The sequence below is a fragment of the Anomaloglossus baeobatrachus genome, chromosome 2 (genome assembly GCF_048569485.1).
Source record: "Anomaloglossus baeobatrachus isolate aAnoBae1 chromosome 2, aAnoBae1.hap1, whole genome shotgun sequence".
Lineage (NCBI taxonomy): Eukaryota > Metazoa > Chordata > Amphibia > Anura > Aromobatidae > Anomaloglossus > Anomaloglossus baeobatrachus.
In genome coordinates, this window is record NC_134354.1 from 159,812,385 (window position 1) to 159,839,963 (window position 27,579).

Here is a 27,579-nt window from a genome sequence, read left to right on the forward strand (position 1 = left end):
AAATCATGTGTCCACAAGGTATCACTGAGCATCGGATGGATGCAGCGAGTGTGTCGCCCTGAAAAGCCTATCCATTTATTGTATGATCTACCCCAGGGATCTCTAATATGGGTGGCGCATTCAGCCCCTGAGGCTGCTTCATGCAGCCCACAGGCACCGGAGAAACCTTAACGATCGCGGCCCAGTCAAGACAAGCTCTCTGCACAGCGGCGGCAATTGAATGTGCGTCTAACGGTGCACAATCAACTGAACTTAGGCGCTGACGTTAGTGGCCCCTGGGCTGAGCCGCAATCTTTAAAAGGGTGACAACAATAGCTTTTTTTATATTTAGAATGGCACAATAGGGGACATTACTACAGCATGGGACATTGCAGCAATAATTGGAACATCATTACAAGATTTCGGCGCCAAAATGACTACATGGAGCTCATTGTAGAACAATATTACTCAGGGCTCATTCAGATGAACGTTCCATTTGTCCTAGTCAGTTTTTTTTTTTTTTTTGCGGACCTACTGACAATCCAACTTTTCAATGTGTTTTGTGTAGGATCGGATGGCACACGGAGGCACTTCCATGTACCATCAGTTCATAAAATATCGGTGTCCATATGTCTGTTCCGTTATTATGGAACATGTCCTATTCTGTTCCGCAATTGCAGACCGTGACAATATTAGTCAATGGGTCCACAAAATCCCCGGAAGCCACACAGAAGTACTTTCGTGTGGCTTCCGTCTATCGGTGCCCCTGCAGTCTATGTCCCACTCCCCAGCCAGCCCCGCAGCTGCTCGCACAGCAGTGTGTCAGCAGCTGCAGGGATGACTAGCACCGACATCAGGAGGTTAGCTAAGTTCAAGTCAAGAGTTTAACAGAGTTCATCACTGCAGTTAACGTACCTAGCTAACCTCATGATGTCGGTGCTCATTATGCCCTGCGGTGACCTGGCCTGACCTAATGATGTTAGCTCAGGTCACTGCACTGTTCTCCCAGCCAATGGGGAATATTCTGTTCTTCACTGACTGGCACAGCGAGTATGGATCGTCGCGTGACCCCCTTATTGGATTACGTCGGACCAGAATTTGTTTTTTTCTTTTCAAAAAATTGGTGAAAGAGGGAATGTGTTGGGGAGTGTTTTTTCAAATAAAAATTTGTTCGTCGTAGACCTATTTTTTTTTTTCCTGACTGGGTTAGTGATGTTGGGTATCTGATAGACGCTGTGACATCACTAATGCCAGGGCTTGATGCCTGGTGACATCACACAGCTGGTATCAACCCCTTATATTACACAGTTTGCCACCGCACAAGGGCAAGGGGGCGAAGCGCCAGGATTGGCCCATCTAATGGATGCGCCACTTCTGGGGCGGCTGCGGCCTGCTTTTTCTTAGTCTGGAGAGGGTCTAATACCTTGAACCTCGCTAGTTGAGAATACCAGACCACAGCTGTCCACTTTACTTTGGTTGGTGATCCAAATTTATTTTTTTTTGGGGGGGGGAAACTTTTTTTTGTCTTAAATTATTTAATTTAATTTAAAATAACAGCGTGGGGTTCCCTGTTTTGGATTACCAGCCAAGGTGAAGCTGCCAACTGTGGTCTGCAGGCTGCCGCTGTCTGCTTTGCCTTAGCAGGACCATTTTTTGTGGACCGCAAAAAATGGGACAGTCGTGTGAATGTACTCTTGCAAGAAGGGGATAAAAAGTAGCAAACAAAAAAAAAAAACACAACTCATGAACTTTTTTTAATCACTAAAAATGCTGTTTTAAATACACACTAAAATAAACAAAAAGGGGCAAGGTTTTTTTTATAGCCACATCTGCAATAACCCAAGCTATAAATGTGTACCATAACCCATATTATAGATAGAGATAATTGTCTGTCTGTCTGTCTGTCTGTCTGTCTGTCTGTCTGTCTGTCTGTCTGTCTCCAAAATTGTGTACTTACGGTGACAACCGTCTGCTTGGCTGCTGGCTCGGCCTGTCCCCGCACCCCCCACGGATTGGTTGCCCGCCTCGGCCTGGCCCCGCCCCCCCGCATGGATTGGCTGCTCACCCCGGCCCTCCGCACGCATCGCCAGACATAACCTTGCGCTGCTGGGATCGTGACGGAGCCGGTGAACGCTGGTATCCATTATACACATCAGGTAACTAAGGTCCCTTAGTTACCCGATGTGTATCATAGTTACCAGCGTACACCGGCTCCCGGTACACATGTGCAGGGAGCCAGCATTATACTCCTCTCCCCCCAGGACTACTCCTCCTATTATAGTCCTCCTATTATACTCCTCTCTGAGTATAATAGGAGAACTATTACAGCATGGGGGATGGAGCACGATGGGGAGTGCGCAGCATGGGGGATGGAGCACGATGGCGAGTGCGCAGCATGGGGGATGGAGCACGATGGCGAGTGCGCAGCATGGGGGATGGAGCACGATGGCGAGTGCGCAGCATGGGGGATGGAGCACGATGGCGAGTGCGCAGCATGGGGGATGGAGCACGATGGCGAGTGCGCAGCATGGGGGATGGAGCACGATGGCGAGTGCGCAGCATGGGGGATGGAGCACGATGGCGAGTGCGCAGCATGGGGGATGGAGCACGATGGCGAGTGCGCAACATGGGGGATGGAGCACGATGGCGAGTGCGCAACATGGGGGATGGAGCACGATGGCGAGTGCGCAGCATGGGGGATGGAGCACGATGGCGAGTGCGCAGCATGGGGGATGGAGCACGATGGCGAGTGCGCAGCATGGGGGATGGAGCACGATGGCGAGTGCGCAGCATGGGGGATGGAGCACGATGGCGAGTGCGCAGCATGGGGGATGGAGCACGATGGCGAGTGCGCAGCATGGGGGATGGAGCACGATGGCGAGTGCGCAGCATGGGGGATGGAGCACGATGGCGAGTGCGCAGCATGGGGGATGGAGCACGATGGCGAGTGCGCAGCATGGGGGATGGAGCACGATGGGGAGTGCGCAGCATGGGGGATGGAGCACGATGGGGAGTGCGCAGCATGGGGGATGGAGCACGATGGGGAGTGCGCAGCATGGGGGATGGAGCACGATGGGGGGTGCGCAGCATGGGGGATGGAGCACGATGGGGGGTGCGCAGCATGGGGGATGGAGCACGATGGGGGGTGCGCAGCATGGGGGATGGAGCACGATGGGGGGGTGCGCACCTCCCCCCAAAACACACACCGCCACACGCACTGCACAACACACCACACACACACACTGGGAACCACAAACACCTCCCTACACAGACACCCAACACACAAACAGCGCGGCACACACAAATATACGCACATGCCGCACAACACACACATTGCACAAAACATACCTCCCACCAAAACACACACACACCCCCCACACCCACACAAACCGCGCAACACACACACAGCGTTCCACAAACAACACCGCTCTCACCCCCCGCCACACCCAGAACATGCACAGCGCCCTACACAAACACTTGGTAACTACACACAACAACATATATATATATATATATATATATATATATATATAACAAAAATCATACATTAACTACACAATACGTAAATTCTAGAATACCCGATGCGTAGAATCGGGCCACCTTCTAATATATATATATCTCTTCTATTATAACCTTATCTAGCCAGATGTTTCAGCACAAGTAAATGTAGTATGCCCATTGTATGGCTACACAGGCAGGTATTGGATTACTGTAGGTTTGTTTTGCATACAAATTTGAACAGGGCTGACAAAAAAAAAAACAAAAAAACAAAAACCTCACTTCAATGGCAACATCTCCGGCTGATCTGCTATTTGCTGCCCGCCTCCCGACCTCTTCTTTCTGCCATAGTGTGTCACATCTCTGGTCTCTTCTCTATAGGCCAGGATTTCTACCCGCCTGTAGGCTTTGTAGGGCAAGGCACACAGCGTGATGTATCGACTTTACGACATGAAGTCCCAGAGGCCTGGATGTGGCGAGACCTCCTGGGCTATAGTGATGCAGGAGTGGAAAGAGGAGTACTGGCGAGCAATGAGCAGCAGAAGTGAGCAATTGGGTATTCGTTTTTTGTTTCTTTTTAACATCATACGTTTGTAAGCAAGTGTAGTATGTAAGTTGGATGTTCATAAGATGGGGGCTGGCTATATTACTGTTGGTAATATTGTAGCATACTGGATAGTTATTTTTATTGCATATGGTGCCACTTTACCAGGCCTGTGTGTGTATTGGATCCAATGGAAGACGCTGTGTAATTGGTGATGTCTGGGCGCTGCCAGAAAGGATCGATGAACCAAGGGATGAAGGTGGATTTTATTGGATATTTTAAAACAACCCATTTTGGAGTTTGTTCAGCTCCTTCAGGGCATCGACGCTTATACAGCCCCTTCCTTTGGATCCAATATCCTCTCTTTCCACCCGCGGATGTGAATGCACTGGCTGGAACAGCATCCCTTCAACATTTGGTTCATTTAACCTGCGGCGGAGTTGGGTCACATACAACTTATCCAGATGAGCAACTCGCTTAGCTCTCTTGTAGATCACTCTGTGGTATCAAACAGGGGGCGCTCCCTCTTTTATATGACTTTGTGGGGGACACACTGCAGGCTGAAACCAATGCATGAGGGTTTATCAAAGTTTGGTAGCTTGCATTTAGAAACACCTTCTTCTGTGTCCCCCAGAGATATTCTGCCATCAGAAATGTCTGACAGCAGCTTGCTCTTATCTCCCTGTTGAAAACACATGAATGTTTGGCAGAGACGAATGCTCATGTGTACAGGAGAATTGGGAGATAGTTATAGACGTTGTTAGACAAATCTTAAAGGAGTTGTTCACTACATGGACAACCCCTTCTTACTTCCCATGTTCGTCCCAGTAAAAATAAAAATGCCCATACTCCCCTCCGGTGCCAGGCATAGATCCAGAGATGTCAGAACTCACTTTCCAGGGGTTCACGTGACATTGTTATGACAATCAAGTACTGCAACCAATCAATGCCAGCTTCCTTCTTCTCTCCTTTGGAAATTTACGTAATTAACAGAAAGTGAACGCTTCGGCTGCCACTCACTTCCTGTTACTTAATTGTACGAAGGCGAAGAGAAGGATGCCGCTGTTGATTGATCACGTGTCAATGTACATGGGCCCTAGGAACAAGAGTTCTGACATCGCTGGATCCGTGCCAACTCCAGAGGAGAGTATAGGCTTTTTGGGGAAGTGGGGGGAGAAAACATGGGAAATAAGAAGGGGTTGTCCAACTAGAGGACAACCATTTTAACCCCTTCACGACCATGGATAGATATATCCGTCATGGAGTGTGTCCCATTAAGCCCCGCCCCCTGCCGCGGGCAGGCGGCGGCGGTCGGCACACATCAGCTGTTTTCAACAGCTGACGTGTGCCTGCATGTTGCGAGTGGAATCGCTTCCACTCGCAACATTTAACCCCTTAAATCTCGCTGCCAAAGTCTGGCAGCGAGATCTATATGCACGCGGCCATGATTATTACTTACCGCCACCCCCACCGGAAGTCACGTGCGTGATCACATGACTTTCGGTGGTTGACATCGTAGCACAGGGTCATGTGATGACGCCTGCAGCTATGAAGTTTTACTTTCGTTTTCCCTCAGATGGGAGCAGAGGGAAACAGAAAGTGACTGAATCTGCTGTTTACAGCTGTGTAGCTGTGATTAGCAGATAGATAAGAGCGATCAGATTGCTGATCGCTATAGCACCCTAGGGGGACTAGTAAAATAAAAAAAAAAAATAAAAAAAAAAAGTTTTAAAAAATAATAAAAAAAACCCCTAAAAGTTCAAATCACCCCCCTTTCCCCCCATTGAAAATTAAAGGGTTAAAAAAATAAATATACACATATTTGGTATCGCCGTGTTCAGAAATGGCCGATCAAAATATAAAATCAATTAATCTGATTGGTAAACGGCTTAGTGGCAAAAAAAAATTCCAAACGCCAAAATTACGTTTTTTGGTCGCCGCAAGTTTTACGCAAAATGCAATAACAGGTGATCGAAACGTAACATCTGCGCAAAAATGGTACCATTAGAAACGTCAGCTCAAGACGCAAAAAATAAGTCGTCACTGAGCCATAGATCCCAAAAAATGAGAATGCTATGGGTTTTCGGAAAATGGGGCAATACGTGCGCCACTTTTATTGGACAAGCTTGTGAATTTTTTTTAACCCCTTAGATACAAGTAAACCTATATATATGTTTGGTGTCTACAAACTCGGAACAACCTCAGAAATCATACCCACATATCAGTTTTACCATATAGTGAACACCGTGAATAAAACATCCCAAAAACTATTGTGCAATCACATTTTTTTTGCAGTTTTTCCACACTTGGAATTTTTTGGTAAAACTTATGGGTTCATTTAAAAGTACAACTTGTCCCGCAAAAAACAAGCTCTCATATGGGCAAGATTAACGGAAAAATAAAAAAAAAGTTACGGCTCTCGGAAGAAGGGGAGCAAAAAACAAACGCAAAAACAGAAAGTGCCCCGGGGCTGAAGGGGTTAAAGGTCTCTGCCTGGATCAGGACTTTTAGCCTTGAGATGAGTGATTTTAGCATTTCTCTGACCGAGTTCCTATCTTCCGCCCTTTCTTTTTTCTGTTTGTTATTACAAAGGATGGCAGTGAATGTTGAGATCTCCATTTCTTCCATTGTCTGAACACACCCTTGAGGAAAGTTACAATTATTTTTTGATTAGAAATAAGCTAATTGCACCACTCGGGAACCTTGTTTATAGCTCTGGGCCAGTGTCTGGGGAAATATAATAGGAGAAGAGAAATGTTGTTAACACTACACAATTACAAACCTTTATATTACAAGCCACAGCTTTTCCATCTTCCCCTTTGTGCATAAGCTTCATACCACGTAGAGCATTCATTGCCTTAACAAAGCCAACATACTCCTTATATTGTACATATGCTTCAAAGTTCAAGTGGCCACCAAAACTAAAAGTATGGAAGTTCCTGCCAGTCATTTCTTCTCTATATGGGTCAAGCATGGGGATATCCACATTCCTAATCTCGCCAAACACACTGAACACCTTGACGAGTGCGTCTTCACTTGGTTTCTCCGTGCCGGAATCTTTTGAAGCAAACCACTTGCAAGGAAGTCCTTCTAAGTGAATAGTGTCCGGTCGCTCCCCGGGTAAATTTTCATTCATGTCTTCTGCATCTCGAAAGAAAGAATCCCAGTCGTGTCTTGTGGGGAAATCTATTTTATATTCGGCAGCTCTGACTTTCAGAATATCAGAGAAGCCGCTCAGCTTTATGCTTTTTCCTTCTAATGCTGCTATAAAAGCTTTAACCAAGCTCTTGTTCTCTACTTCTCCCTCGAACCGTATGAAGTCCATGGTGCTCTTGGAGATGCGCAGAGTGGAGAACTGGTGGTTATTCACCATGCCTTTTAGGCGTTCCATTACTTCCCAGTTTGAGATGGATTTTCCCGGTTGCTTCAGTTGAGGGAGCGCTACGCTGATGATCATTTTTGAGATAGGCTTTAAGTAAAGGCCATGCAGATGACATAGTTCCACAGCTTCAGATGTATCATGCACTATGGTGGCGGCAGCCATAGTATAGACAGGCCTGAAAAAGACATAAATTAACATAAAGTCAGTTATAAAAAAAAAAAATAAAAAATAAGCGTAACTACATAAGTCGCCCATGACAGGAAAAACATGGTTGTTTTATTCATATTACACGTGTCCATAGGTTGTGACTGGTTTTGCAGCTCCAGTCCTTTTAACGTGGCACTCCATGTTTGATTTGCTTACTATCCTATTTTTATTGCTATATGTGCACACTGCATCTATTACTATGTTTTTGGTGACGTTTTGTGGTCACTCATATGCATGTATATCCTTCCCCCAGCAAAGGATATGAGGTTTCCACAGTGCCTCTTTTCTGGGTTTTTGAAGATGCAGCATGTAAGTTCTTTTTGCATTCTGTCCCTGCGTTTTGGAGGACTGGCAGATCAATCCCCCGCTGACTCCGGGTCGGTGGGGGATTGATTCCTCGTATCTGACCAGATGTCGGTCCACATATAATCTATGGGGACCAGAATCCAGCGCAAAGGAGGTAGGAGCAAGCGCTTCATTCTTAACGGGGCGGCTGCCACACTGCCCCCGCAACCAGTCATTCACTTCCCGGGTCTCCATTACCTTCTTTGAATATGCACTGCTTACCCCGCACCACTGATCACAGCTCAATCTGAACCTCACAGCGGATAGTCATAGTCTATGGCACTACCTGTGAGCTTCAGATGTAGCAGAGCTGAATCGTCGTGGGACTTCGTGTGGATTACATCTGACCTGTAGGGGTGTTTTGGGGGTTAATGAAGTGGTGAAAGAAGGTGCTTTTTTTGTATTTTATTTTAAATAAAGGATTTTCTGGTTGTTTGTGTTCACTTACTTTGACTTACAGATTAGTGACAAGGGTGGAGGGGGGTCTCAGACGTCTCCCGTTACTAATCTGGGGCTTAATGACAGCTGTGGGCTGCTATTAACTCCTTATTACCCCGATTGCCACAAGTCCAGGGCAACAGGAAGAGCCGGGTCCAGTGCCAGAATTGGCGCATCTAATGGATGAGTGCCACTTCAGGGGCAGCTGCGGGCTGCTATTGTTAGGCTGGAAAGGGCCAAATAATCATGGTCCTTTACATGCTAATAATATCAGCCCCTAGTTATCTGCTGTACCTTGGACGGCTTTTGAAGAAAAAAAAAAAATTTTAATAAATCAAATAAAAAACAAAAACATGGGATCCCCTCTAATTTTCATAACCAGCCAATGTACAGCAGAGATCTGAGGGTTGCAGCCTGCGGCTGCTCCTCTTTCTGTGCTGGAGATGAAAAATGGGGGGGGCCCCACATCATTTGTTTACCAAAATATACGGTAATTAAAAAAAAAAAAAAAAAAAAAAAGCAGCTGGCCAAGCTAGCTATCGCTCTACTGAGCTATTCTGTTATTTCTATTTGTTCTATCAATTCTAGATATCAATTATCCTACACTATCATATTTTGCTTCTCCTTTAAAAAAACGCATTAAGAAAAATGTCATGTGTTTTTGGGGAACAAGCTGCGTTTCTGTGACCACAGGATAAAAAGATACACTCAGAAAAAGATGCAGCATGCGCACATAGCCTAACCCTGTCCCTAGTCTCCCTATATACCGTACATGATTCAGCTAGCATTACCGTATTTTGTTCTATCATTAAATTCATGGATCTTTTCTTTTCAGTTGATCTATGTGATGTGATCTTATGGTGAGAATTCCTCTTTCCTCTCCACACAGGAATTACATGGCTTTTGCTGAAAGGGGTCACCATCTTAGGCTACTTTCACACATCCGGTTTTTGCTCTGCGGCTCAATCTGGCTGTGCAAGCTATGCAACGGATGCGGCGAAAACACCGCATCCTTTGTATAAGTTTTTACATGCGGCCCGTCCGTTTTTTTCCGGTTGCGGCATGCTACTGAGCATGCGCAGTGGAAGAAACCGCATGCGGCGGCCGGATGCGGTTTTTTCCACATCGCGCCGCATCCGGCGTCCATAGGCATGCATTGAAAAGTGCGCCGCAGCGGCCGGATGCGGCGCGATTTTTTTGCCGGAGCAAAAAACGTTGCAGGCAACATTTCATCTGGCCGCGGCATCGGCTAAATCTGCCGCATGCGGCAAAAACCGGACCGACCGCAAGCCCATGCGGCACAATATGGCACTAATGTAAGTCTATGCAAAAAAAACCGGTTGCGGTTTTTCTGCAGAGTGCCGTATTGTGCCGCAGAGCAAATACCGGATGTGTGAAAGTAGCCTTAGTTAACAGGAGTTCTTGCATGATGAAATTGCAAGGAAGGTTTAACAGCCATACTGCATAGAGGCTGCTACCATGGATAACAATGATGACTGCACAGCTCCTGTCACACAGTTCAGTCTCCCCGAGTGTATACTTATACAATATTTACAAGAATATAGAAGGACGAATAATCAGAGACATACCAGCAAGCAGAGGTGGCACTAGCTCTAGCTAGTCATGGGATTCTGTACTCCTGGATCATAGCATTTATAGAAGAGCATGGAGAAATAAAGAAGGGAATTTTGTTACTTACCGTAAATTCCTTTTCTTCTAGCTCCTATTGGGAGACCCAGCCGATTGGGTGTATAGCTACTGCCTCCGGAGGCCACACAAAGCATTACACCAAAAAGTGTAAGGCCCCTCCCCTTCTGGCTATACACCCCCAGTGGGATCACTGGCTCACCAGTTTTAGTGCAAAAGCAAGAAGGAGGAAAGCCAATAACTTGGTTAAACAAATTCACTCCGAGTAACATCGAAGAACTGAAAAACCGTTCAACATGAACAACATGTGTACCCGAAAAAACCCAAAAATCCCGAAGGACAACAGGGCGGGTGCTGGGTCTCCCAATAGGAGCTAGAAGAAAAGGAATTTACGGTAAGTAACAAAATTCCCTTCTTCTTCGGCGCTCCATTGGGAGACCCAGACGATTGGGACGTCCAAAAGCTGTCCCTGGGTGGGTAAAGAAATACCTTATGTTAGAGCTGCGAAGACAGCCCTCCCCTACGGGGAGGCAACTGCCGCCTGCAGGACTCTTCTACCTAGGCTGGCGTCCGCCGAAGCATAGGTATGCACCTGATAATGTTTGGTGAAAGTGTGCAGACTCGACCAGGTAGCTGCCTGGCACACCTGTTGAGCCGTAGCCTGGTGTCGCAATGCCCAGGACGCACCCACGGCTCTGGTAGAATGGGCCTTCAGCCCTGATGGAACCGGAAGCCCAGCAGAACGGTAGGCTTCAAGAATTGGTTCTTTGATCCATCGAGCCAGGGTGGCTTTGGAAGCCTGCGACCCTTTGCGCTTACCAGCGACAAGGACAAAGAGTGCATCGGAGCGGCGCAGGGGCGCCGTGCGGGAAATGTAGATTCTGAGTGCTCTCACCAGATCTAACAAATGTAAATTCTTCTCATACCGATGAACTGCATGAGGACAAAAAGAAGGCAAAGAGATATCCTGATTAAGATGAAAAGAGGATACCACCTTCTGGAGAAACTCCTGAATGGGGCGCAGCACTACCTTGTCCTGGTGGAAGACCAGGAAAGGAGCCTTGGATGACAGCGCTGCTAGCTCAGACACTCTCCGAAGAGATGTGATCGCTACCAGAAAAGCCACTTTCTGTGATAGTCTAGAAAGTGAAACCTCCCTCAGAGGCTCGAAGGGCGGCTTCTGGAGGGCAACTAGTACCCTGTTCAGATCCCATGGATCTAACGGCCGCTTGTACGGGGGTACAATATGACGAACCCCCTGCAGGAACGTGCGCACCCTAGGAAGTCGTGCTAGACGCTTTTGAAAAAAGACGGATAGCGCCGAGACTTGCCCTTTAAGGGAGCCGAGCGACAAACCTTTTTCTAACCCAGATTGCAGGAAAGAAAGAAAAGTAGACAATGCAAATGGCCAGGGAGACACTCCCTGAGCAGAGCACCAGGATAAGAATATCCTCCGCGTTCTGTGGTAGATCTTAGCGGACGTGGGCTTCCTAGCCTGTCTCATGGTGGCAACGACCCCTTGGGATAATCCTGAAGACCCTAGGATCCAGGACTCAATGGCCACACAGTCAGGTTCAAGGCCGCAGAATTCCGATGGAAAAACGGCCCTTGGGACAGTAAGTCTGGTCGGTCTGGTAGTGCCGACGGTTGGCCGACCGTGAGATGCCACAGATCCGGATACCACGCCCTCCTTGGCCAGTCTGGGGCGACGAGTATGACGCGGCTGCAGTCGGATCTGATCTTGCGTAGCACTCTGGGCAAGAGTGCCAGAGGTGGAAACACATAAGGGAGCCGGAACTGCGACCAATCTTGCACTAAGGCGTCTGCCGCCAGAGCTCTGTGATCGCGAGACCGTGCTATGAAGGTTGGGACCTTGTTGTTGTGCCTGGACGCCATTAGGTCGACGTCCGGCCTTCCCCAGCGGCTACAGATTTCCTGAAACACGTCCGGGTGAAGGGACCATTCCCCTGCGTCCATGCCCTGGCGGCTGAGGAAGTCTGCTTCCCAGTTTTCTACGCCGTGGATGTGAACTGTGGATACGGTGGAGGCCGTGGCTTCCACCCACATCAGAATCCGCCGGACTTCCTGGAAGGCTTGCCGACTGCGTGTCCCTCCTTGGTGATTGATGTATGCCACCGCTGTGGAGTTGTCCGACTGAATTCGGATCTGCTTTCCTTCCAGCCACTGCTGGAAGGCTAGTAGGGCAAGATACACTGCTCTGATTTCCAGAACATGGATCTGAAGGGTGGACTCCTGCTGAGTCCACGTACCCTGAGCCCTGTGGTGGAGAAAAACTGCTCCCCACCCTGACAGACTCGCGTCTGTCGTGACTACCGCCCAAGACGGTGGTAGGAAGGATCTTCCCTGTGATAATGAGGTGGGAAGAGGCCACCATTGCAGAGAGTCCTTCTGTGAAAAGGATACTTTCCTGTTCAGGGATGTTGACTTCCCGTCCCATTGGCGGAGAATGTCCCAATAAGAGGACGCAGATGAAACTGCGCAAACGGAACCGTCCCATTGCCGCCACCAACTTCCCGCGGAAGTGCATGAGGCGTCTTAAGGAGTGCGACTGACCTTGACGGAGAGTCTGCACCCCAGTCTGTAGTGACCGCTGCTTGTCCAGCGGAAGCTTCACTAGCGCTGAGAGGGTATGAAACACCATGCCAAGATACGTTAGTGATTGGGTCGGTGACAGGTTTGACTTTGAGAAGTCGATGATCCACCCGAACGTCTGGAGAGTCTCCAGCGCAACATTCAGGCTGAGTTGGCATGCCTCTTGAGAGGGTGCCTTGACAAGTAGATCGTCCAAGTAAGGGATCACAGAGTGTCCCTGTGAGTGCAAGACTGCTACCACTGCTGCCATGACCTTGGTGAACACCCGTGGGGCTGTCGCCAGACCGAATGGCAGAGCTACGAACTGAAGATGGTCGTCTTCCATCACGAAACGTAGAAAACATTGGTGCTCTGTAGCACTCGCAAGCTTCAAACGGAACCTAAAGACTCATCTGTTCAGAAATGCCTATAACCTTCAATGACCTCACTGCTTCACCCCCGTGCGGAGCTGCCGCCCCACCCCCGTGCGGAGCTGCCGCCCCACCCCCGTGCGGAGCTGCCGCCCCACCCCCGTGCGGAGCTGCCGCCCCACCACCGTGCAGAGCTGCCGCCCCACCACCGTGCAGAGCTGCCGCCCCACCACCGTGCGGAGCTGCCGCCCCACCACCGTGCGGAGCTGCCGCCCCACCACCGTGCGGAGCTGCCGCCCCACCACCGTGCGGAGCTGCCGCCCCACCTACACCCCACCTACTGTCTCCTCCCCAAAATCCTTTAGGATGTAAGCCCGCAAGGGCAGGGCCCTCTTCCCCCTGTGCTAGTCTGTCTATTGTAACGTGTACATGTATTCTGTATGTAACCCCCTCATGTACAGCACCATGGAATCAATGGTGCTCTATAAATAAACAATAATAATAATAATAATAATAATAATAATCGGCACGTGGAGATAAGCATCTTTGATGTCTATTGATGCTAGGAAATATCCATGAGACATTGAGGCAATGACGGAGCGGAGGGTTTCATCCGGAACCGCCTAGCCTCCACGTGCTTGTTGAGCAGTTTTAGGTCCAGAACGGAACGGAAAGAGCCATCCTTTTTTGGCACCACAACCAGATTGGAGGAAAACCGTGTCTTGTTCCTGAAGAGGAACAGGGATTACCACTCCTTCTGCCTGCAGAAGAGCATCGGCTCGGTGGGGAGGTGGGGACGTTCTGAAGAATCGAGTCGGAGGACGAGAACAGAACCCTGTCTTGTGCACGTGGGCACAATGTCCCTCACCCACCGGTCTGTGACCTGTGGCAGCTAAATGTCGCAAAGGCGAGCGAGTCTGCCATCAACCGCGGATGCGGAGAGATGAGAGAGCTGAGAGTCATGAGGAGACCGCCTTGGTAGCGGTTCCTCCGGCTGCCTTCCTTGGGCGTGATTGAGCCCCCGGAAACTGAGCCCCTCTGAGGCTTTTCAGCTCTTTTGGACGAGGACAATTGGGACCTGCCCGAGCTTGGGAAGGACCGAAACCTCGACTGTCCTTCCAGGACAGCATTAATAGGGTAAGTCGCAATGCATACATTGCGAGGTTACGGACGCCCCTGCGGCACAAATGTACATATGCTCAAGACCAGCTGTGCAAGAACAGCTGAAAAGCTTAGGGTGCCCATACGGCTGTAAATGCCGGAGCAACCGACACGCCGATAGCCTCATAGACAGATTTCAACCAGAGTCCATCTGTCTGGCATCTTTAAGTGAAGTCCCATCTCCACTGCAACTATAGCTCTAGCCGCAAGCCTGGAGATTGGAGAATCCACCTTTGGACCCTGGGTCCCACGCTTGACCACGTCAGGGGGAAAAGGATAACGTGTATCCTTAATACGTTTGGAGAAAACGCTTATCTGGTAAGCGTGGTGTTCCTGGACTGCTTCTCTGAAGTCAGCGTGGCCAGAAAAATACTCAATCTACGTTTGAGCTACTGAAAAGGGACTTCTCCTGCTGGGAAGCTGACTCCTCCGCTGGGGGAGCTGAGGGAGAAAGATCCAACATTCCATTGATGGACGCTATAGGATCATTCCTTATGGCGTCACCATCCGGTGTATCCGGATTGAGAGCGTTGTCAGGATAAAAGTCCTGATCAGCTACGTCTGCCCCATCATACAGAGAGCCTCCTGGGACCCCCCCCGGAGCACCGATTTTATTCCCAATGAGGGTGGCCAGGGAGCAATGATCCAGATTGCCCATGGCCTGTCCGGACTGCAAGTCTCTATCCCATTGCAACTCCATCCCTGTCCTTGGACAGGGTTGACAGGTGGTTCCTTTGGCCACGTCTAGTAGAGACCCCGGCTGACCAAGTGCTCCAGGGGAGCATTGCACACAATGGGGTTCAGTGCCGTGGAACAGTATCACATGCAGTAAAAACAGCATCGAAAGCCTGAGTTGCTTATATGCTGCTGCCGACTAGCCATCTAGGACATAGCCAAGAATGGCGACCGTACAATGCAATGTATAGTATACCAGCATAAAGTACAATGAACACTGCAGCACATGCAATACAAGCAGCATAGAAGCATGTGCCTTGGCACCCCTGCTTTTCTGCTGCTGTAGACTAGCCATCTAGGGGAATATAGCCCAGAATATCGACCATACAGTGCAATGTATAGCATACAAGCATAAGTACAAATGAACACTGCAACCCCTGCAATACAAGCAGCATAGAAAAAACCTGTGCCTCAGCACCCCTGCTTTTCTGCTGCTGTAATCTAGTCATTCTAGGCGAAAATAGCCCAGACTAGCGACCGTACAGTGCAGTGTATAGCATACAAGCATAAATACACATGAACACTTCAGTACATGCAATACAAGCAGCATAGAAAGCCTGTGCCTTAGCACCCCTGCTTTCCTGCTGCTGATGTGTCGCCATCTAAGAGGGCATATAGCCAAAAATAGCGACCTATGCAGTGTAAGCATAAAAATACCAATGGACAACTGCGGTATTTAGTGGGGTCAGCACTTCAGGTGCCGCTTACCGCCCGCCTATAAGCGGGTGTGTGGTCGCCCTAGTCCTGTGCCTGGTCGCCCAGAGTCCGATCTCTCAGCTCGGACTGCAGGAATGGCTGCCGGCGTCCTTCTCCCGCTCGTGTGAGTAGGGGCGGGCCGTGGGCGTGCCCCCAAGTCAGAGCGGGAAACCGGCGTCCCACAGTGTCCAGTGAGAGGGCTGGAGCATGTAAATAAGGCTCCAGCCCTCGGCGCTGCTGATTGTACAGCGTCTCTCCCCTACCCTGATTGACAGGGTGGGGGCGGGAACGAAGCGGAGCTAGGCCGCAAAAGCCGGGGACTGGATTTATAAGCGCCGCCGCCGTAAAAGTGCGGTCGGCGCTAAGTCCCCGGCGCACTACAAGTCCCAGCCGCGCCGCCGCTCCCGGAGCGTCCGGCGCGGTAGTTCCCCATACATAAAGTCACTCAGCTAGGCTGTAGTGACTGTAACCCTTTACTGTCCCCGGCGCACTAGCACACCCAGCAAGTCTGGAGTGTGCTGTGCCTGTGTGTACGGGGACACAGAGTACCTGAATGGTGCAGGGCCATGTCCCTGAACGGTACCCAGCTCCGTATCCAGCAGGTTCAATGGGTCTGTGGATGGAGCCCGGCCTCAGGGCTTTGGGGCCGGTAAGATCCCACTTCCTCAGAGCCCCTCAGGGGGATGTGGAAGGAAAGCAGCATGTGGGCTCCAGCCTCCGTACCAGCAATAGGTACCTCAACCTTACAAACCACAAGTGGGGTGAGAAGGGAGCATGCTGGGGGCCCTATATGGGCCCTCTTTTCTTCCATCCGATATAGTCAGCAGCTACTGCTGACTAAACAGTGGAGCTATGCGTGGATGTCTGACCTCCTTCGCACAAAGCAGAAAACTGGTGAGCCAGTGATCCCACTGGGGGTGTATAGCCAGAAGGGGAGGGGCCTTACACTTTTTGGTGTAATGCTTTGTGTGGCCTCCGGAGGCAGTAGCTATACACCCAATCGGCTGGGTCTCCCAATGGAGCGCCGAAGAAATGTAGGATTAAAGCTAAAAATGGTGGGAACCAAGAACACCATTCATAATAGATGTGCATATAGAGGCAATCAATCAGGTGAGGGGTGCCTGCAATGTTGGCATACAATCCATGCACATCACCGCTGCAGCCAATCACTATTCATGCAAACACCACTGCTAAGGTAAATGACTGGCAATTCATCACTGCAGAAAACTATATTCAAACCAATGGAGACCACAGGAGGAGCCGTGCGGGAAAACTGCATTTAACAACCGAGAGACATTTAGAAAAATCTTGAGCAACAAATTCAACAATTCTTTTTACAATAAAACCATTTCAGTGACTAAATTACAGTAATATGTGAACAGTGCCATGCAGAAAGACTGGTAAGTGACGTTACCAGCTTCTGCCCATCCACACCGCACGAGATGTGCAGATATCTGTATCACAGGAGAATCTACTCAGACCTCAGAAGACAGGCCGACACATCCAACTGTATACAGTAGGTAGAATACACGGACATAGGTCACCCATAGGCTCAGGTTACAAAGCAGTTTATATTTTTTGCTGCTTCCCTCAGCAGAGGAAACCGACCTTTCCAATACAGTAGGGAAAACAATCCATGCTGACTAATGCCGCCGCACACCCCTATGTGACGGGAGGGGCCGGCGCACACCCCTATGTGACGGGAGGGGCCGGCGCACACCCCTATGTGACGGGAGGGGCCGGCGCACACCCCTATGTGACGGGAGGGGCCGGCGCACACCCCTATGTGACGGGAGGGGCCGGCGCACACCCCTATGTGACGGGAGGGGCCGGCGCACACCCCTATGTGACGGGAGGGGCCGGCGCACACCCCTATGTGACGGGAGGGGCCGGCGCACACCCCTATGTGACGGGAGGGGCCGGCGCACACCCCTATGTGACGGGAGGGGCCGGCGCACACCCCTATGTGACGGGAGGGGCCGGCGCACACCCCTATGTGACGGGAGGGGCCGGCGCACACCCCTATGTGACGGGAGGGGCCGGCGCACACCCCTATGTGACGGGAGGGGCCGGCGCACACCCCTATGTGACGGGAGGGGCCGGCGCACACCCCTATGTGACGGGAGGGGCCGGCGCACACCCCTATGTGACGGGAGGGGCCGGCGCACACCCCTATGTGACGGGAGGGGCCGGCGCACACCCCTATGTGACGGGAGGGGCCGGCGCACACCCCTATGTGACGGGAGGGGCCGGCGTACACCCCTATGTGACGGGAGGGGCCGGCGTACACCCCTATGTGACGGGAGGGGCCGGCGTACACCCCTATGTGACGGGAGGGGCCGGCGTACACCTCTATGTGACGGGAGGGGCCGGCGTACACCTCTATGTGACGGGAGGGGCCGCCGTACACCTCTATGTGACGGGAGGGGCCGCCGTACACCTCTATGTGACGGGAGGGGCCGCCGTACACCTCTATGTGACGGGAGGGGCCGCCGTACACCTCTATGTGACGGGAGGGGCCGCCGTACACCTCTATGTGACGGGAGGGGCCGCCGTACACCTCTATGTGACGGGAGGGGCCGCCGTACACCTCTATGTGACGGGAGGGGCCGCCGTACACCTCTATGTGACGGGAGGGGCCGCCGTACACCTCTATGTGACGGGAGGGGCCGCCGTACACCTCTATGTGACGGGAGGGGCCGCCGTACACCTCTATGTGACGGGAGGGGCCGCCGTACACCTCTATGTGACGGGAGGGGCCGCCGTACACCTCTATGTGACGGGAGGGGCCGCCGTACACCTCTATGTGACGGGAGGGGCCGCCGTACACCTCTATGTGACGGGAGGGGCCGCCGTACACCTCTATGTGACGGGAGGGGCCGCCGTACACCTCTATGTGACGGGAGGGGCCGCCGTACACCTCTATGTGACGGGAGGGGCCGCCGTACACCTCTATGTGACGGGAGGGGCCGCCGTACACCTCTATGTGACTGGAGGGGCCGCCGTACACCTCTATGTGACGGGAGGGGCCGCCGTACACCTCTATATGACGGGAGGGGCCCCGTACACCTCTATATGACGGGAGGGGCCCCGTACACCTCTATATAACGGGAGGGGCCGCGGTACACCTCTATATGACGGGAGGGGCCCCGTACACCCCTATGTGACGGGAGGGGCCGCCGTACACCTCTATATAACGGGAGGGGCCGGTGCATACACTGTATGTAGGAAGAATATTGAATATCATGAGGCGCTGCAGAGCGGTCACATGTCCATCACTTTGGGGTGAAAGGGCTCTATAATAGTGACAGGGTAGCACTGCAGGATGTGGGCTCCGCTCCTTTATCCCGGGCACACATCTGTGCACCACACAGCCTGTGCCCGGTTATGGCGCGGACAGTGCTGGTAATCACCGGGAGGCCTATGACAGGTTATTCAGGGTGAGCCTCCCCAGCAGTCTGCCCCATGCCCGGCCCTCACAGCGCAGCCGCCTACCTGTACAGCTACAGATAACTGACGAGCAGCCAGCAACACATCAGGCAGTAAGATCACCGAACCGCAGTGCCGCTTGGGAAGTGGGCGAAGCCTGACCGCCGGGATAGGTTCCGGTTCAGCAGCTTAGGTTTAATGCGGTCTCCATGGAGATACGTAAAGGACTCTACCATGGGAGGTTACTTACCGGAAGCGGATAATCCGCCATACTGGATGAGGGCAAAGAGCTGATGTACGCTCCGTTTAGTAAAGCAGGATGTGTATCGTCCCTATGTACCGAGCTGTGCGTGTCCGACTGATAGCAATGAGCGTGAGATAGGAAGGACGGGGTGTAATTCTCTGCACGTGATAGGATGGATGATAATTACCAGATGAGAGTACCCTGTGCCAACCAGAGGCTGCCCTATCACTGTGCCAACCAGAGAGTACCCTATCACTGTGCCAACCAGAGAGTACCCTATTACTGTGCCAACCAGAGGCTGCCCTATCACTGTGCCAACCAGAGAGTACCCTATTACTGTGCCAACCAGAGGCTGCCCTATCACTGTGCCAACCAGAGAGTACCCTATCACTGTGCCAACCAGAGAGTACCCTATTACTGTGCCAACCAGAGAGTACCCTATTACTGTGCCATCCAGAGAGTACCCTATTACTGTGCCAACCAGAGAGTACCCTATTACTGTGCCATCCAGAGAGTACCCTATCACTGTGCCAACCAGAGAGTACCCTATTACTGTGCCATCCAGAGAGTACCCTATTACTGTGCCAACCAGAGAGTACCCTATTACTGTGCCATCCAGAGAGTACCCTATTACTGTACCATCCAGAGAGTACCCTATTACTGTGCCAACCAGAGGCTGCCCTATTACTGTGCCAACCAGAGGCTGCCCTATCACTGTGCCAACCAGAGAGTACCCTATTACTGTGCCAACCAGAGGCTGCCCTATTACTGTGCCAACCAGAGGCTGCCCTATCACTGTGCCAACCAGAGGCTGCCCTATTACTGTGCCAACAAGAGGCTGCCCTATTACTGTGCCAACCAGAGAGTACCCTATTACTGTGCCAACCAGAGGCTGCCCTATTATTGTGCCAACCAGAGAGTACCCTATTACTGTGCCAACCAGAGAGTGCCCTATCACTGTGCCAACCAGAGGCTGCCCTATCACTGTGCCAACCAGAGGCTGCCCTATCACTGTGCCAACCAGAGACCACCCTATTACTGTGTAAACCAGATACCGCTCTATTACTGTGCCAACCAGAGACCACCTGATTACTGTGCCAACCAGAGACCACCTTATTACTGTGCCAACCAGAGGCTGCCCTATTACTGTGCAAACCAGAGACTGCCTATTACTGTGTCAACTAGAGAGTACATATTATTGTGCCAACCAGAGACTGCCCTATTACTGTGCAAACCAGAGGCTGCCCTATTACTGTGCCAACCAGAGGCTGCCCTATTATTGTGCCAACCAGAGAGTACCCTATTACTGTGCCAACCAGAGAGTGCCCTATCACTGTGCCAACCAGAGGCTGCCCTATCACTGTGCCAACCAGAGACCACCCTATTACTGTGTAAACCAGAGACCGCTCTATTACTGTGCCAACCAGAGACCACCTGATTACTGTGCCAACCAGAGACCACCCTATTACTGTGCCAACCAGAGGCTGCCCTATTACTGTGCAAACCAGAGACTGCCTATTACTGGGCCAACTAGAGAGTACATATTATTGTGCCAACCAGAGACTGCCCTATTACTGTGCAAACCAGAGGCTGCCCTATTACTGTGCCAACCAGAGGCTGCCCTATTACTGTGTAAACCAGAGACCGCTCTATTACTGTGCCAACCAGAGACCACCCGATTACTGTGCCAACCAGAGACCACCCTATTACTGTGCCAACCAGAGACCACCCTATTACTGTGCCAACCAGAGGCTGCCCTATTACTGTGCAAACCAGAGACTGCTCTATTACTGTGCCAACCAGAGGCTGCCCTATTACTGTGCCAACCAGAGGCTGCCCTATTACTGTGCCAACCAGAGACCACCCTATTACTGTGCCAACCAGAGGCTGCCCTATTACTGTGTAAACCAGAGACCGCTCTATTACTGTGCCAACCAGAGACCACCCGATTACTGTGCCAACCAGAGACCACCCTATTACTGTGCCAACCAGAGACCACCCTATTACTGTGCCAACCAGAGGCTGCCCTATTACTGTGCAAACCAGAGACTGCTCTATTACTGTGCCAACCAGAGACTGCTCTATTACTGTGCCAACCAGAGACTACCCTATTACTGTGCCAACCAGAGACTGCTCTATTACTGTGCCAACCAGAGACTACCCTATTACTGTGCCATCCAGAGAGTACCCTATTACTGTGCCAACCAGAGGCTGCCTTATTACTGTACCAACTAAGGGCTGCTCTATTACTGTGCCAACCAGAGGCTGCCCTATTACTGTGCCAACTAGAGAGTACCCTATTACTGTGCCAACCAGAGGCTACCCTATTACTGTACCAACTAAGGGCTGCTCTATTACTGTGCCAACCAGAGGCTGCCCTATTACTGTGCCAACTAGAGAGTACCCTATTACTGTGCCAACCAGAGGCAGCCACATGCCAACAAGAGAATGCTACATGACTGTGCAAACCAGAGAGTACCCTATTGCTGTCCCTGATGTCCTTCGACAGCTTTTTGGGGTTGGCAATGGTGGAGAGGTTGGAGGGTGATTGAGTGTGTGGACAGGTGTCTTTTATAGAGGTAACAAGTGGAGGGCGTCTTGGTTTCACACATCCGGCTTTTCTCCACTTTGTCGGATCCAGCGCGCTCCCGTACAGTGTATACAGTACAATGGCTGCGCAACAAGCTCCGGTCACATGCTATCATGTGACCGGAGCATGTGACCAGGAAGTTGCAGCGTGGAGATTGTACTGTAAACACTGTAGGGGAGCGCGCCGGATCCGATAAAGGGGAGAAAAGCCGGATGTGTGAAACCAGCCTTAAAGAAAAACGTCTGTGAGAGGCAGAATTCTTGGTGGTTGGTATACTTACTTCAATAAAATGAAAATTAATTATTTAAAAATCATACAATGGGATTTTCTGGCATTTTTTTTCTATCCTGGCTGTCACAGTTGAAGTGTATCTACCATAAAAATTACAGACCTCTCCATTCTTTGTACTTGCAAAATTAGCAGTGTATCATATACGTATTTTCCCCACATGTACTGTGGGTAGAGACTGTACATGTAATTTGATCCGAAAATCCTTATCAGAACTGATTTAGAAGAGCAGAGTATTTTCAGAAGGTCTCTTCTGTGCAACGTCCATACTGTGCGCAGTGCTCCTCAACTCTACGGCCTCCCTGAACCAGTTTGCAGATCCTTGATTCAGCTAATGCAACTTTGTCAGACTCGTCATAAATTAGGCCAAAACCGGGAAAAATGCTTTAACAGAGGAAAATGCCAGAGAATCGTCAGGCAACGGAAATGCCCAGACCTCAGGATCCCATTGAGCAAGGGTAAAATAATGCCCACCCGTTCACTCTCATCCCCAGAAGAGACAGGACGGAGGTGAAATAACAAAATACAAGCCGCACAAAAAAAATAAATTGAGAACTTCTATCCCCATCTAAGCAGTCCGGTGACTTTCCCTTGGGTTCCACTGCACCATTAGGACTAGCGACTAGTTAACGCCTGATAACCGCAACCTCCAAGGAAAAAGTTTGGATTTGTGCAGCCAATACGTTCAAGGAGGCCATTTTGTTGCCTAAGCACACACTATGGGGTGGACTGCCTATAATGTTATGCATGTACAGTTAGGTCCAGAAATATTTGGACAGTGACACAATTTTCGCGAGTTGGGCTCTGCATGCCACCACATTGGATTTGAAATGAAACCTCTACAACAGAATTCAAGTGCAGATTGTAACGTTTAATTTGAAGGTTTGAACAAAAAAATCTGATAGAAATTGTAGGAATTGTACACATTTCTTTACAAACACTCCACATTTTAGGAGGTCAAAAGTAATTGGACAAATAAACCAAACCCAAAAAAAAAATTTTTATTTTCAATATTTTGTTGCGAATCCTTTGGAGGCAATCACTGCCTTAAGTCTGGAACCCATGGACATCACCAAACGCTGGGTTTCCTCCTTCTTAATGCTTTGCCAGGCCTTTACAGCCGCAGCCTTCAGGTCTTGCTTGTTTGTGGGTCTTTCCGTCTTAAGTCTGGATTTGAGCAAGTGAAATGCATGCTCAATTGGGTTAAGATCTGGTGATTGACTTGGCCATTGCAGAATGTTCCACTTTTTTGCACTCATGAACTCCTGGGTAGCTTTGGCTGTATGCTTGGGGTCATTGTCCATCTGTACTATGAAGCGCCGTCCGATCAACTTTGCGGCATTTGGCTGAATCTGGGCTGAAAGTATATCCCGGTACACTTCAGAATTCATCCGGCTACTCTTGTCTGCTGTTATGTCATCAATAAACACAAGTGACCCAGTGCCATTGAAAGCCATGCATGCCCATGCCATCACGTTGCCTCCACCATGTTTTACAGAGGATGTGGTGTGCCTTGGATCATGTGCCGTTCCCTTTCTTCTCCAAACTTTTTTCTTCCCATCATTCTGGTACAGGTTGATCTTGGTCTCATCTGTCCATAGAATACTTTTCCAGAACTGAGCTGGCTTCATGAGGTGTATTTTAGCAAATTTAACTCTGGCCTGTCTATTTTTGCAATTGATGAATGGTTTGCATCTAGATGTGAACCCTTTGTATTTACTTTCATGGAGTCTTCTCTTTACTGTTGACTTAGAGACAGATACACCTACTTCACTGAGAGTGTTCTGGACTTCAGTTGATGTTGTGAACGGGTTCTTCTTCACCAAAGAAAGTATGCGGCGATCATCCACCACTGTTGTCATCCGTGGACGCCCAGGCCTTTTTGAGTTCCCAAGCTCACCAGTCAATTCCTTTTTTCTCAGAATGTACCCGATTGTTGATTTTGCTACTCCAAGCATGTCTGCTATCTCTCTGATGGATTTTTTCTTTTTTTTCAGCCTCAGGATGTTCTGCTTCACCTCAATTGAGAGTTCCTTAAGGCCCCGTCACACTAAGCAACATCGCTAGCAACATCGCTGCTAACGAACAACTTTTGTGACGTAGCAGCGATGTTGCTAGTGATGTTGCTGTGTGTGACATCCAGCAACAACCTGGCCCCTGCTGTGAGGTCGTTGGTTGTTGCTGAATGTCCTGGGCCATTTTTTAGTTGTTGCTGTCCCGCTGTGAAGCACAGATCGCTGTGTGTGACAGCGAGACAGCAACAACTAAATGTGCAGGCAGCAGGAGCCGGCTTCTGTGGAGGCTGGTAACCAATGTAAACATCGGGTAACCAAGAAGCCCTGTCCTTGGTTACCCGATATTTACCTTTGTTACCAGCCTCAGCCGCTCTCACTGTCAGTGCCGGCTCCTGCTCTGTGCACATGTAGCTGCAGGACACATCGGGTTAATTAACCCGATGTGTGCTGTAGCTAGGAGAGCAAGGAGCCAGCGCTAAGCAGTGTGCGCTGCTCCCTGCTCTGTGCACATGTAGCTGCAGCACACATCGGGTAATTAACCCCATGTGTGCTGTAACTAGGAGAGCAGGGAGCCAGCGCTCAGTGTGCGCTGCTCCCTGCTCTCTGCATGTGTGGCTGGTCACTGGTTGCTGGTGAGCTCACCAGCAACTCGTGTAGCGACGCTCCAGCGATCCCTGCCAGGTCAGGTTGCTGGTGGGATCGCTGGAGCGTCGCAGTGTGACATCTCACCAGCAACCTCCTAGCAACTTACCAGCGATCCCTATCGTTGTTGGGATCGCTGGTAAGTTGCTTAGTGTGACTGGATCTTTAGACCGCATGTTGTCTGGTCACAGCAACAGCTTCCAAATGCAAAACCACACACCTGTAATCAACCCAAGATCTTTTAACTACTTCATTGATTACAGGTTAACGAGGGAGACGCCTTCAGAGTTAATTGCAGCCCTTAGAGTCCCTTGTCCAATTACTTTTGGTCCCTTGAAAAAGAGGAGGCTATGCATTACAGAGCTAGGATTCCTAAACCCTTTCTCCGATTTGGATGTGAAAACTCTCATATTGCAGCTGGGAGTGTGCACTTTCAGCCCATATTATATATATAATTGTATTTCTGAACATGTTTTTGTAAACAGCTAAAATAACAAAACTTGTGTCACTGTCCAAATATTTCTGAACCTAACTGTACGTAATCTATGTAATCCACACAGATAAAGTGAAAGAAAAGCTAGTCTCACTGCTGCCACTCCTGCATCATTCTAGTTCCTGTACAGACTAGTATTCCTAGCTGCATAACTCCCTAATGGTAACTGGACAGACTAAAATATCCCTAGACGCAAAACTAGAAAGTCACAACCTGGACCTGACTCCCTGAAAGTCCGTTGGGTTGTTTTTCGTACCTCAAAGCACTACAAAGTTTAGGAAAGTATGCAGAGATAGACAGTTACCCAAATTGAGGAAACGCTAAGCACATGCACAAATGGACAAAGGAGAAATAATAAATACAAGCCAGGGTAAACTCCTAATAACCTAATAGAAAAGATAACGTAGGTGTAGGAGAGGGAAAAAGATTACACAGAGAAACAACACTGGTCTCTGCCTAAATACCTCAAGGCTATGTGCGCACGTGTGCTTATTGCATGCAGTTATGCTGCGTTCTGCACCGCAGCGTTACTGCATGTGTCCTGCGTCCCCTGCACAGTCTATGGAGATTGTGCAGGAGCCGTGCGCACGTGGCATATTAGAACGCAGCGATTCGGCTGCTGCCCGAATCGCTGCATTCTAAGAAGTGACATGTCACTTCTTCCGTGCGGTTTGCATGCTGTCTATAGGGAGAGGCAGCATGCAGAGCGCACGTTCTCTGCTGGCACCATGCGCTTCAGAACGGAGCTTTTCAGCTGCGCTCTAAAGCGCACCTTTTAGGTGCGGTGCAGAGCGCACACGTGCGCACATAGCCTTACTGCAGGGCAGAAACTCCTTAGCAGACATCCACATATACATTAATATACCTGCAGAGAAGACTGGGATTAGGCTGCTTTCACACATTCGGTTTTTGCTGAGCGGCACTATCCGGCGCTTTGCAGAAAAAACGCCACCTTTTTTATTTTGCTGCCGGTTGCGTTTTTTCCGCATAGACTTGCATTAGCACCATATTGTGCCGCATGGCCTTGTGTTGCGTCCGGCTTTCGCTGGATGCGGCATATTTAGCCCATGAGGCAGGCGGATGGATCGTTGCCTGGCACGTTTTTTTGTGCAGCGAAAAAAACGCATCGCGCCAGCGCAATGCGGCGCGATTTACAATGCAAGCCTATGGTCGCAGGATGCGGAGTCCTGCGGTTTTTTGAACTGCGCATGCTCAGTATCAAGCTGCATCTGTCAAAAAACGGACGGCCGCATGGAAAATCTAATGCAATGGATCCGTTTTTTTCTACGCATCCGTTGCATAGGTTTTTGAGCCAGATTGTGCCTGATGCAAAAAAAAACAAAAACTGATGTTTGAAAGCAACCTTAGGCCCCTTTCACATGTCAGTGATTCTGTTACGTTTGTGTTTTTTTTTAAACGTACCAGAATCACTGACATACAGTCAGGGCCAGAAATATTTGGACAGTGACACAAGTTTTGTTATTTTAGCTGTTTACAAAAACATGTTCAGAAATACAATTATATATATAATATGGGCTGAAAGTGCACACTCCCAGCTGCAATATGAGAGTTTTCACATCCAAATCGGAGAAAGGGTTTAGGAATCATAGCTCTGTAATGCATAGCCTCCTCTTTTTCAAGGGACCAAAAGTAATTGGACAAGGGACTCTAAGGGCTGCAATTAACTTTGAAGGCGTCTCCCTCGTTAACCTGTAACCAATGAAGTAGTTAAAAGGTCTGGGGTTGATTACAGGTCTGTGGCTTTGCATTTGGAAGCTGTTGCTGTGACCAGACAACATGTGGTCTAAGGAACTCTCAATTGAGGTGAAGCAGAACCTCCTGAGGCTGAAAAAAAAGAAAAAATCCATCAGAGAGATAGCAGACATGCTTGGAGTAGCAAAATCAACAGTCGGCTACATTCTGAGAAAAAAGGAATTGACTGGTGAGCTTGGGAACTCAAAAAGGCCTGGGCGTCCACGGATGACAACAGTGGTGGATGATCGCCGCATACTTTCTTTGGTGAAGAAGAACCCATTCACAACATCAACTGAAGTCCAGAACACTCTCAGTGAAGTAGGTGTATCTGTCTCTAAGTCAACAGTAAAGAGAAGACTCCATGAAAGTAAATACAAAGGGTTCACATCTAGATGCAAACCATTCATCAATTCCAAAAATAGACAGGCCACAGTTAAATTTGCTGAAAAACACCTCATGAAGCCAGCTCAGTTCTGGAAAAGTATTCTATGGACAGATGAGACAAAGCTCAACCTGTACCAGAATGAT

The 27,579-nt window shown here is 49.8% G+C and overlaps 1 protein-coding gene across 1 annotated transcript in view; it reads right to left on the bottom strand.

Annotated features, from left to right (window-relative positions):
* AKAP17A (A-kinase anchoring protein 17A) overlaps positions 1–19,166 on the bottom strand; it is a 42,882-nt gene extending 23,716 nt beyond the window's left edge. Inside the window, exons 1-2 of the mRNA XM_075335462.1 lie at positions 19,091–19,166; positions 6,804–7,578 (exon numbers count right to left, since the gene is read on the bottom strand). Of these exons, the coding sequence (XP_075191577.1) occupies positions 6,804–7,565 (762 nt within the window). The 5' untranslated portion in view covers positions 7,566–7,578; positions 19,091–19,166. The remainder of the gene's footprint in view (positions 1–6,803; positions 7,579–19,090) is intronic.
* Between the last annotated feature and the right edge of the window lie 8,413 nt (positions 19,167–27,579).